This window comes from Hermetia illucens, chromosome 1, assembly GCF_905115235.1.
Source record: "Hermetia illucens chromosome 1, iHerIll2.2.curated.20191125, whole genome shotgun sequence".
NCBI classification, from domain to species: Eukaryota; Metazoa; Arthropoda; class Insecta; order Diptera; family Stratiomyidae; genus Hermetia; species Hermetia illucens.
In genome coordinates, this window is record NC_051849.1 from 32,565,167 (window position 1) to 32,577,811 (window position 12,645).

General features: G+C 42.9%; 1 protein-coding gene across 1 annotated transcript in view; it reads right to left on the reverse strand.

Moving 5' to 3' along the window:
• The window catches only part of LOC119647200 (terminal nucleotidyltransferase 5C), a 488,242-nt gene extending 477,849 nt beyond the window's left edge, over positions 1 to 10,393 (reverse strand). The window contains exon 1 of the mRNA XM_038048014.1: positions 8,445 to 10,393. Coding sequence (XP_037903942.1) covers positions 8,445 to 9,209 — 765 coding nt within the window. The 5' untranslated portion in view covers positions 9,210 to 10,393. The remainder of the gene's footprint in view (positions 1 to 8,444) is intronic.
• Between the last annotated feature and the right edge of the window lie 2,252 nt (positions 10,394 to 12,645).

Below are 12,645 nucleotides of genomic sequence, written 5' to 3' on the forward strand. Positions count from 1 at the left end.
TGTTTAAACGAAATCCGAAAATAATTCCAATTCATATTTACAGTTCATTAGCATGAAGGTGGGATAGCCATAGGTTTGGTCTACTTTATTCAAAACACAATCTGAAAAATAAGCTCAGCCACATGAGATTGAACTTTTACTCAACCATGCGAATCAGATTACCATTGCGAGGTAATGAAAGCGAAAATTACACTAAGAAATGTCGTAATCTGTGCTCTTGATATGAATTAAATTGCAAGAGAAACCTTTCTCAGCTGATAAGAATGATAACAAACACTTGAGAAAAGTTTCAGTGATTTATTATATTGACATTGGTTATTGAAGGTACCACCACGATATTGTCTCTACCCTTGTGGCATTTTCAAGGGCATCAATTAAAAATTATCGACACAATATTTGAACATCAGATTTCGATAATAATTAACCGAACCTGATGCTCGTTCCTTGAACAACCGAAAAGTAACTTATGTCGATAGAATTCGAAATTTGACTGATATTCCCACATTGGCTTTCGCTTAGATACATACATGAGCACTTTAAAAATTAGATAGTTCGCCCGTGCTATAGTACCCGGGAAATACACACTCTAGTGTGAATTTTCATCAATCACTAAAGTAAACGTGATTACCTGCGTTAGTATCGACTTATTTGTTCGCAGCTTATCGGGGCTTAAAAAGTGAAACTTAAAAAAATGAATTATGCATAGTGCTCTAGTCCAGATAAAAGATATCGAAAAAACACTTATACACGTAAAACCCCAAACATCTGCTTCACTATTCTTCAGTATTTATCTTCACAAAGTTGTCAAGAACAATGGAAAATATTAAACAAATTATTTGTTAAATAAAAAAAAAACTAAAGACACAGATATTGTGCGATAACGATAAGGCAAAACGAAACTTTTATTGTCAACAAAGTACATAATAGCAAGTAACAAGCTTGCTTTTGCTACGACCTTGACACAGCGATTCGTTTCTAAGTCGGGAAATGCTGGTGAATTTTTAAGATAAAATGTGCATCTGCGAGAAACAAATATCAAAGATATTGAAATGATAAAAATAATTACAGAAATGGAAAATGTTAATAGCAATAGGCTAATTTTATCATGAAAACAGGGTGGGTACAGTTCAAACAAGTGGGAAACCAGAAGCTCGGCACTTTTGAAATGAAAGGTTTTGTGAATTCCTTTCCATTAACACTGCGATATTAATATTCCATATCAGTCTTTTCTGATGATGCTATAAAGCTTGGCGAGCAGGAAGGAAGTTAGGGATTAGAATGGGGAAGGGGTATATGTGCGTGTTTGAGGTGGGGGAGAGGGAAAGCCACTGAGCACTCAGAACTTAGTGGTCCATTGTACTCGATTCCTCCGTCTAACAGAATATCCCGAATTCCTTTATGTATCGCAGGATTTCCGTTAGTGGATGTGATGCTATCCGCTTCAGTTGGAGCACATCAGCACCAAAAATCTGATATCTGATGCGTCCGTAAGCGGGGCACTCACATAGAAAATGTTCCGTGGATTCTGCTTCCTCATTACAGGAGGGACCCGTATCATCTTGGATAATTCCTATTCTGAACATATACCAGGCTAGTGAATTATGGCCAGTCAGATTGCACACAATACTTCTGCGTGTCTTCCTGCTTTTCGACAGAATAAACTTTTGTTTGTTTGGTTCTGACAGGAAAAGTTTGGTCTGTCCAGTAGTATTAAGGCTTCGCCACCTGTCATTGTGGGGAGCTTGTTCCCAGTTTTTGATAGCAGCATCAGCCAATTGCTGGTTCCGGTCCGGGCATGGGGAAAGTTAAAGCCTCTTTTGCTAACGCATCCGAGATTTCAGTTCGCTCTACACCACAATGACCAGGTACCCAGAGTGAATCCACCATATTGAATCAGGAAACAGAGTTCAATCGGTTTCTACATTCCTGAACGATTTTTGAAGTGATCAAAGTACTACTCATCTATCGCTACAGATTGCGATGCGCGTGGATCATCGTCAATCATCCAGAGTGCAGCCTTTAGGATCGCATATACTTCAGCCTAAAAGACCATTGTGTATTGTTCTAAAGGAAAAACCCATTTCTCGTTTTTATTCGAGAGGTAGACTCTTGCTCCAGAACCATTTTCTATCTTTGAGCTATCGATGTGGAAGACGTCAGTATATCCTGGCACGCATTCTTCTGGTTTGTCCCAGTTTTCTCTCCGTTCCAAGATAACATCATATCTTCTAGCAAACCGATGTATGGGGATCTGAGAATCGAAAGGCATCGCAAAAACTAGATTCAGTTCTCCCAATCACTCTTCCAATGCTTTGTGCCCCCATGTCCATTGTTTTCCCAAGATATGAGCCGCTCTCATTACAGTGCTCTGAATGAACAAATCCATGCGCTGCAAATTGAGTAATGCATTCAGAGCTGCGCTGGATGAGATGTTAATGCACCGGTGATACCCAGACACACAGTTCTTTGCAGTGTGGCTAGTTTACAGCGAAAACTCCTCTGTTTCATCTTAACCCACCACACTGCGGATACATAAGCGAACATCGGCCTAATGATAGCAACATATATCCACATTACTATCGGAGACCTAAGTCCCCATGTCGGGGTAAAGGTCCGCCTACACAGCCCATAAGCTGTGAGAGCTCGTTTCATCTTTACCTCTATATGTTCGTTCCAAAGAAGCTTCTTGTCCCAGATATTTCACTTCTTCAGAGAGTTGAAAGGTTGTACTCTTCATCCTTGGAAGGCAAATACCACTCAGTTTCCTCCTTATTGCAAATAACACCATTATGGTTTTATTTGGATTTACTGGAAGTCCATGCCTGAGAACTGTCAATCAAATCAACGGCGCGTTGTGTATTTCTATACACCATTCTCAGATCTCGACAAACAGCCAGCACAGCCACATCATCCGCATAAGCTTGAACGTGAGTTGATCAGCATACTCCACAGAAGTGGCGATAACACACCTCCATGAGGGCAGCTTTTCGTCGCTTCCGTTGATAAGTAGCGATCAACATCCACTTCAGCAGACAAAAATCTCTGCATTAGCATAGCGTAGATCAACTTTATAAGAGTTTCGTCAGCACCATACTCTCTAGCAGCATCACAAGGCTTTTGGAAGGGCGCACAGTCAAAGCCCCTTCAATGTCCACGAACACCCCCATCGCGTACACACCCTTCAGAGTTGCATTCTCTATCTTTGAAACCAAAGAATGAAGAGCATAGGACTTTCCTCGTTGGTAAGCATATTGGTTTTCATTTAGGGGGTGCGACTTTAGCGCCTTCTCGTGAATGTGACGCTCAACCAGCCTCTCAAGGTATTTCAGCGAAAATGATGTTAAGCAGATTTGCCTGTAGTTCTTTGGATTAGAATAGTCATTTTTCCCAGGTTTTGGTATGAAGACTACCTTCACCTTCTGCCAAGAGGAAGGCACGTAGCCCAGAGCAAGACATCCTCAGAAAATATTTCTAAGAGTTTTCTCTAAGTGCAGATCTCTTATTTCTTGTGTCGGTGGAGGGCACAAAGAATCATAGGGTAAGTAGGCAGAGGCAGCTATAACGTTTCTCCTCTTACCATTAACCTGGACCGCAACAAGGTCCTGTGAACAGAATTGTCTCAGCATGGTTGCCTCTAACAATTTTGACATCAGAACGCAGGCCCTCAGTCTCGAGGATCTTTCATCGAAAAAGATCCTGGTCCCCTTGACTGATCCAATACCACAGATTCTGTTAAAACGAACCCATGGCTCTTGAACCAGAAATATATAAGGACAGTCCTGCAACTTTGCCAGCTTTGGCGCCAGTAGATAGGAAGAAGCTTTGGCAAGCTACAGGTTGATTTGACTAACTTTAATGTTTATAATCTAATATGGAAACCACCGCTAACTGAAAAGTATGCTGCGTTCAGTGTGGATCTCACCGGGGTTACCAGATTGTCCTCACCTTCCACCGAAAGTTCCGCTTTCTTGCGTCCGATTTCTCTGGATATCGCCCCACTTGGTGGTGTAGCAACGTCCATGTCCTCTTTCGCAACAAGGGAAAGGGGTTGAGCATGAAGGAAGTGGCGAGGTACTCCTTGCCTAAACATCTGTATGTTATAGTCAGACGAGAAGACAGAAGGTGACAGTCTGCTCCGCATTCGTATAGTTCCAAATAAGGAAAATTCGTGGTATTTCATGATGAGACTAGAACTCACCCTTAGAGTGTGGGGATGGAAGTGGCTACTTAGCGTGGTGTTGCCTTTGCGAAGGGCTCTACAAGGGATAAGACCTGATATTTCCTGGAAGCAGGGACCGTTATAATAACGATAGAAGAGAGAAAGACATCTAACATTTCGTCTGTGCTCAAGGAGCTCAATTTGTGATGTAATGCTTGCATCACCGATGAGCAGAGAGTGTAGTTATACCTGCACCCTCCCAAATGTGAGAGTTTTATTCGAGTCTAGGTCTAACGTGAGTCTTGTAGATCTGCGCTAGGTCGAATGGTAAAAACTATTTTTTTGCAACGATTCAGAAACCCTAAACATTTTATCGCATTTTTCACAGTGCCTAAGATGTGGCGGCCCTGTTGAGCTTACTAAAGATGTTAGTACCCACTATGTTCGGTGAGGGTGAATCGGGAATATTCCCACCATAGAGAAGAATAGATTGTGAGGATGAGAGCACATAGTTTATTCGAAGTGAGACAGCATTGGGTTTTAGAATCATTGAACTGAAAACGGTTTGCTTTGACCCAAGTAATAATAGACGATATGTCCTCATTCAATAACTCAAACATGCGCTCCTGGTTGGTGGGTGACAGAACAGTACCTAGAGGCACCCCGGCATTTTCAGTATAAAGTTCTGATTCAAAACCATCCGACACAACTCGAATGAAACGGCCATTGAGGAAGCTTTCAATCCTCTTGATGAACTTGTCTTCAAGACCAAATCCGACAAGTTTGGCTAGGAGGGCAACGTGCCATACTCTGTCAAAAGCCTTCGCGATATCAAAGGCAACAACTATGGCTTCACCGTGTTTATGAAGTGAGAAGTGTTATCAAGTCTCCTGTCGAGCGCATAGAACGAAATCCGTATTGCTTGTCGTTGATAAGGTGGTTTGAGTCAAGATAGTAGATAGTAGTAGTAGATAATTTAGAGTTAAAGTTAATGCTATTGGTCGGCAGTTAGAAGGACCACAACTCTCTCCTTTTTAGATATGGACTGGACATTAGAAATTTTCCAAGCCGATGGAAGGATACCCTGAAGGTAAGACAGATGAAAGCGTTTGCGCAGAAGTCTAGCCAGCGAAGCTTTTTAAGACCATGGACGAGATACCATCAGGACCAGCAGATTCAGACTCTTCCAGCTTGGCTAGTAATTTGAAAACTTCCCTTGTACGAAAGTGCAAAGATCCTTGACGTGAATCGCAACTTTTTACGCTGGGATAGCTCAGCGAGGAAGAAGGTTGGAGTTGGCAGAAAAAATTCCGGCGAAAATTTTTTTTTTCTCGAGTGATTCATTGAAAATTTTATCATTATTTATGGGAGGCGGAACAGAGGAGCTGCAAAATTATTTTTCATTGTCCTTACAAGGGACAAAAAACTTTTGCCAACCTTTTGGCTGGTGAAAATGTTCGGTCTTATACTTTGACCTTTGGTGTTCAATGGGTAGTATAGGTCCCAGGGCGAAAAGTGGATTGGTACCCACGATGGAGCATAAAACCTGGGAAACGCCTGCTGAACCAACACCAACAGTTCTACTACCAAACTCTATTTCCACCTCCGCGTGGTGACCGCTGGGAGTTCTTTCTTAACGAAGAAATGCAGACAGAGGGTGAAAACGGGTATCTCGCCTCTGAAAGGACAAATTGTACCTACTGGTCCGCCAGTTTGGGGATTGGGTAGGGCTGACAACCCTACACGGAAAACAACTTGTTACGAAGCCACAACAGGAGCCTCGGACTGGATGGGTTTTACAACAACAAATCCGTCAACGAAAAAGGAACAACGATTTGCGCATTTTTTCATGGAACGTGCGCTCCCTGTATAGAGATGGTGCTGCCAAGCAGCTAGCCGATACCCTGCGCCAATATAGGGCTGATGTAACACCGTTAAAGGAGATGCGATGCGTTGGACAGGGACCGGTTTCCTGGAGAAGAGTCACTACACCATATATTATAGCGGCCAGCCAGTAAACCATGTGCTCGGGGTAGGTTTCTTAGTCAGCCAAAAAATGAAACCTGCTATTGTCGGCTTTGAAAATATAAGCGAAAGGCTATGCACCCTGCGCTTCCGAGGCAACTTTAGAAATATAAGTCTCATTAACGTTCACGCACCAACAAAGAAAACTGCAGAGTCGGAGAAGGATACCTTCTACGAGGCAGTAGAACGAACCCTTGGAGCCTATCGCAAGTATGATATTAAAATCATACTTGGGGATTTTAACAGCCAAATAGAGACGGACGGAACTCTCGGCCGCGTTCGAAAGAAGAACCCTCCGAAGAATGTTTGGCTCCCTACATGAGGATGGGCGATTCCGTAGTCTACATAACGACGAAATCTATGAGCGATATCATAACCGTCCGCTTGTGGATAAAATCTGCTGTAATGCATCCCATCCTAACGTACGCTTCATGGTATGGTGGCAGGCTTTGAGCATAAAGTACAATAGAGCGAAGCTTAATAGGATTTAGAGAACTGCGTGTGCCGGTGCTACCGGCGCTCTGCTCTCCACCTCCTCCCCCTAGACCACCACATGAAACACTTTGTAGCGTGCAGTGGCGTCAGACTACGTGAGTCCGGATGATGGGCTGCGAAACGGTATTCCCATAGTAACATCCTAGACGAAGTACCTCGTGGAATCTGGACATACCCTATGGACTGTGCCACACACAAGCTAAATTTCACCAGAAACTTCGCTGTGGTCCTTCCAACCAGAGAGGAGTAAAAGACCGGCTACGTGTTGCAGGGCTATAATCCAATATTTTTCACCGACGGATCAAAGATGATCTGCAGAGTCAGTGCATAAGTTTTGTCGAATGCAATCAGTGAATCCGAGTTGCATAGTCTCCCAGATGTTGCCGGTGTATTCCAAGCCAGCCGCTGGCTGGGACATGATCCGAGCCCCAAGCATAACATAGCCTTGTACTAAGCGGCGACACCTTCTAGGCTGATGAAGCAATGCAGAAACGTGCTAAACAGTCTGGCCCGCTCAAGGCGCTCAAGGTCACCCCACCTGGGTTCCCGGCGATATGAATGAGTGGGCTCTTGGCAGCCGTTCGGCGCGCATAGTCGGTGCCACGCTGGCGACCGTCAAGAAGGGAATCTGCTCACGCTTAGCAGCCACGGTCCTCAGATGGCGAAAACTCACCACCTGTGCAAATCACGAGAGCTCTTGAGCCAGACGCGTACAAAATTACAGCGGTCTGCGCGGGGTTCTGGCATCTAGGGGACCATGCCGTCAAACTCGGCATATCCTACAATTTAGATTGCCAAAGCTACGGTGAAGAGGGGGAAACCCTCAGGCGCTTCAATTGCGATTGCCTAACACTAGCTAGAGTCAGACTACGGACACTAGGTAAGCCATGCTTTGGGGACCTCGGAGAATTTTCTAGCTGCAGGGTGGAAGAGCTACTTTCTTCCATCAATGCTACGGGCTGGCTTGACTCTGCAACCTTGTTTTCATAACATCAGCCACGGGTTTAGGAATTTTGGCATCAAAATGGCGCACCCCAGCGTTAATTGGGCTCCTCGAATCGGCGACTGATACCTACGTACCCCCATGTAGAATTTTATGTAGCCAGCTCTTCCTCTAATGGTTTGAAAAAGTATGGATGGGTTAACCAACTCGCTCCAAAAAATAGGATTGCTTTTTATTCATTCGGATGGCATAAACACTCGCAGCGAGGAGTCTACTTGAACCCAGAGCAGCAATTTACATAAGTAGAGTACTGAAAGGGAGTACTTAATGCTAGTCACTCGTACGCTTTACTAAGAGGCAGCGCAATTCGTACTGTAATATGATGGAGTTGATATATGTATGTAAGCTATTAATTCGTCTGACACTAGGTTCCCTTAAGTATGCGCACCGTAAATAGGGCCTGATACACAGTTATTTTTTGACGCGTCTGTGAAATTTTATTTATACGTTTTACAACTTTCCAATCCAGTTAATTACCTACATAAATTTGGATGATAATGTCCACGGCGCAAATCAAATCTTATCAATGGAATGTTTTATGGATTAATGAATGCGTCCTCATTGCTTTTGTGTTTTTACCAAGATAGACTGACTTATCTCGATATCTATGAAGTGATTTTACAGGTTAATTTCCTAATCTTTTCCTTGAATTATATTCATTCGATTTTGGATTAGTTTACGGAGCTGATAAAATAATATGCATTTATTGACGCAATCGGGACTTTTCTCCATAAATCTTCAACAAATAAAAAAGTGTCATACCTGCATTAACGGGAACTGATGCTGTCCGCTCCCACTTTTCTCGTAAATTGTCAGACATTTGGTATCAGCTTGTACTCCACAAATACGGGACGATGAGTCGACAGGCTTGCTTCGTTCATAAATCAATGTCGGAACCTTGAACTCCTTCTGGGTTTTGTCGCCGGTGGAAGGATCAGTAGCTTCCTCAGGAGCATTTTCTTTCTCACTATTTCGGAAATTTCGCGATGCCAATTTTATGTTGGATTTGAAAAATGACATGGGCACAGGCACGAATGCGATCTTGTCCAGGTTATTCAACTTCTGAAAACGCATCTGCATAGCAGCCAAGCATTCAGGACTGTGTTTTATTTTCCCGTGATTGTTTTTCCTGTGACTGACCGCTGTCATGGCCGTTGGAACGCTTTCACTTCTAACATAACGACCGCCATCTTTTCCGTTGAATTTCCGACCGTTTGTATTCGAATTTCTAGAATTTTGTTTGTAGTTCGATGATGGCGGGAAGTTATCTTTGGTTTGAAGAGAAGATTCGGATAGCTTTGATGAGGTCTCATTTTTCACCTGTTCTTGCTTACTAGTTGCCCTGCGCAACGGGCGGCCATTGCCCTTCGATGGGGGCGAACAATCATTATCAACAGGTGATTGGTGTCCTCTGTGTTGTGTCTGCGATTTCGGTGGCTCATCTTGATACTTCACCCCCTGCTGGGATTGTTGTGACGGTTGTTGCTGTTGATTCGATTTGAATTTTTGACCTCGTCCTCCTGCCATTGTTGAAATAGTTCTGATGTTTTCCCAATATGAAAGTTGGCAAGATTTAGAGAATTTAAGTCAAGGGTGTAGCCACGATTGTACAGCGTTATTCGCACGTTTGCGCACTAATTTTTCAATGAGTTTTCGGCTAGTTTTACCACTACGCGCACCTGTGATATAATTATGTCTGGTCGATTGAATGCGGAAAAAGATTTAGTTGAAATATTCACTGTTGAGTGTGGATTCTCAGCAAGTCACGTTTTCAACGCTTAAAAATAGAATAACAAGCACCAGCAGAATTTGAAACTCCTATTTTTGTTTACAGCAATAAAGATGATAAACTATGGATACACTAAATAGCGGAGCAATTAAAAGCTAATCACAATATCCTAAGGTAATAGTAGAAAGTAGTCGTTATATCTACAGCAACTCAGTTCCGAATCGCGCGCACACAACTGAATCTCTGGCAATTCTAGGCTACCTAAAAAATGGAACGAAGCTGTTTTTTCGAATAACAGGATACGGATTAAAACTTCGAAGGCAAATGGATTCTAACCCGTTCGATAATATTTTAGGAAATTGCTGCAAATTCGAAATGGATCACTCCAAGAACTTCAAATGGAACGAGAATTTCGAATCTTCCGCGAAAAATGCTCCCCGGAAAGCACGTTGTTTTCTGGGAAAATTAAATTTTCACTCAATCGCGTGCGATTTGTCTCGATGGAAAATTTTTCAACGAAATTTCAGCAATTGTGAGTCGGCGTATTTTGCTCTCTTCCCCTTTGTTGACGATCGAGTTCGGTTCGTTGCGATCGATTACGCTAGATAGGATCTGATCTAGAAAACACTTCTCAAGATGCAACAGATATATACTTGGTGTATAGTAAGTGTGGGCTCCGGCAAGCTTTTTAAGCTTTTCAGTAGATTTTTCTAGGATTACATATGTCCTTCGATTGTATCTTGGATGAAGAACCGTAGATAACTTAACCGCACACCTGACAAGGCAAACGATAACCAGCTAATGCGTACGGAAGATGCGTAATTGTTATTAATTTTCTACGGAGAACGAACACTCGCAGTTTGGAAGCGTGACACGAATCGATACTTGAACGGAGCGTAGGAGCTAGTAGGGGCCAACTGGCTAAGTTTCCGCATCCACTGAATAGCGGGGCTCGCCAAGTAGCGGAATCTTCATGTCACGAGGAAGCTACTTTGCCGAGAATTCACGAGCAATTCGTAAGTTATCACCGGTCTCTGTACGTACTGATCGCCCTCGCAAATATCTACTCGGGAAGCACACTTGCCAAAATGAACACGGAGAGATTCATTTAGCCCGAGAAATTATAGTCACAGAACGAAGCCAACTATGTGATTGAGTATAGCGCGAAGCAGGCATGGTGAAGTGCTGTTCAGACGGCATGGCTCTCACTTAATTCGCTGTAAATTTTCCAGATTTAGAACTCATAAATTAAAAGTTGCGTTCAGTTTCTTGCAGCCACTTCCATGCTAACTGAGCATGCATTTCATCTATATGACTTACTTTCTCTCAATATTTTCTAGATCATTCCGAACCTATGTATATGTACAGTGCAAGTTGTCATGAGTCAGTTGTATCTTCTATGGACAACTTGGATTACTAGATATCATAAGACTTTTCCTTACGAAAGTATCTAAAACATCTAAATCGAATCCGTCTGAATGCACCATTAGTAAACAGACTTCCTCACACGTCCATGTACCATGCTTGCCCAAAAATCGGACTTAAACGCTAACAAGCCATATGACGACGCGGTATGGCACCTGATAGAAAGCTCACAGTAAGGTCGCCCTCTTGTCGCCGTGCCAGCTAGCTAGCTTCGGCCGCTCCAATTCTAGCGAAAACCCAACGTCGCTAGCATTTCTCTGCTAGCGGAGCCATATTGCGGCGGCGCAGAGAGTCGATCTCGGTCGAATTCATTATAAACTAATTTGTCCACCCACACTCTGGACACCCCAGCCAATGTGCCAGTCCATTTCCAGCTGTGACTCACAACTGGATGCATCACTGCACTTCTCACTGCAATGAGAGCCTTTGTGGAGGAACCGCATGGGGGGTTTGCTACTGCAAAACGCCGGCCGGTCGGATTGGAATCACCTAATTTGGTGAAATGGCGAATGGATTTGTCATCGTCAGTATACGTAAGCACGTCGTGCATGAATTGAGTTGAGCTTTTATCTACTCAGTTAGTGGAATATTCGGAACAATATTGGCATCAGCCTCTCTTGTAAGATCGCTAACGAAGTGGCATCAATTTGCATATTCGAATTTCCTTTACGTGATTAATTCTCCCTAAAATATATCACGTGAAGTCGGGAAAGAAGATGAACATTTCTCAGTGGATTGTTTGCAATATTTGAATTTAGAATTTATAAACCTAGAATATTCACACAAGTCAATAGCACGTAAAATACGCCATGCCCAGATAAATATGTATCTCCAAATGATAGGGTGATTCCCGGCTGTAATTTACTCGTAAATTTTGCTCATCATGTGTATCTTTTTTTCAAGAACTACTTGTGCGATCTCAGTGAAACTTTTTGTAGAAGAAAGGAACGAAAGTATGAAGGAAAGGTTTCGTCAAAACAACCTTTTCACATTTTAAAACAGCATATTTAGCCTAAGAAATACCCCAACAGAAATGTTAAGGCTAATAAATTTCCAGGGTACATTTTTGGTATCAACTGGAACCTTTTGTTTTATCTTTCATTGATTCATAATGTTTCCCTGTAAATTGGAAACTTTTTCAAACGAATGGATTTGTAGGGGAATGGCTTTTATATCTGACAAGCTTGGCACCCTTTTTCCCCGAAATTTCAGGCCCGGAGACAAAAGGCTTAAGTCTGGACATGGAAACGTTCTTGGCCCTGCACAGGGACCGGTTTCCTGGAGAAGAGCCACTACACCATATATGATAGTGGCCATCCAGTCGACCATGTGCTCGGAGTAGGTTTCTGAACCAGCAAAAAAAAAACCTTGCTGTCATCGGCTTTAAAAATATAAGGGAACAGCTATCCACTCTGCGTTTCTGAGGTAAATTTAGAAATGTAAACCTCATTAATGTTCATGCCCTTACAGAGTAGATTGAAGAGTCAGAGAAGAATACCTTCTACGAGGCAATTAAGCGGACGCCTATCCCAAGTATAATATCAAAAAGATACTTGAAGATCTCAACAGTCAAGTAGGGACGGAGCCCGTCTTCGGACGATACGTTCGCTCCCACGGCTTACATAGGGATACCAATGATAACGAACTGCTATCTTGACTATCTGATCTTTACTATCTACTGAGAAACGTTATCATTGATACGGCCACAAACAAACTTGGCCCCAGCCGCAAGAAAAGTCGGAACAGCTAGTTCGCCGATCAATGTAAGCTAGCAAGGGAACGGAAGAATGCTGCACCGAGTAATTTCGT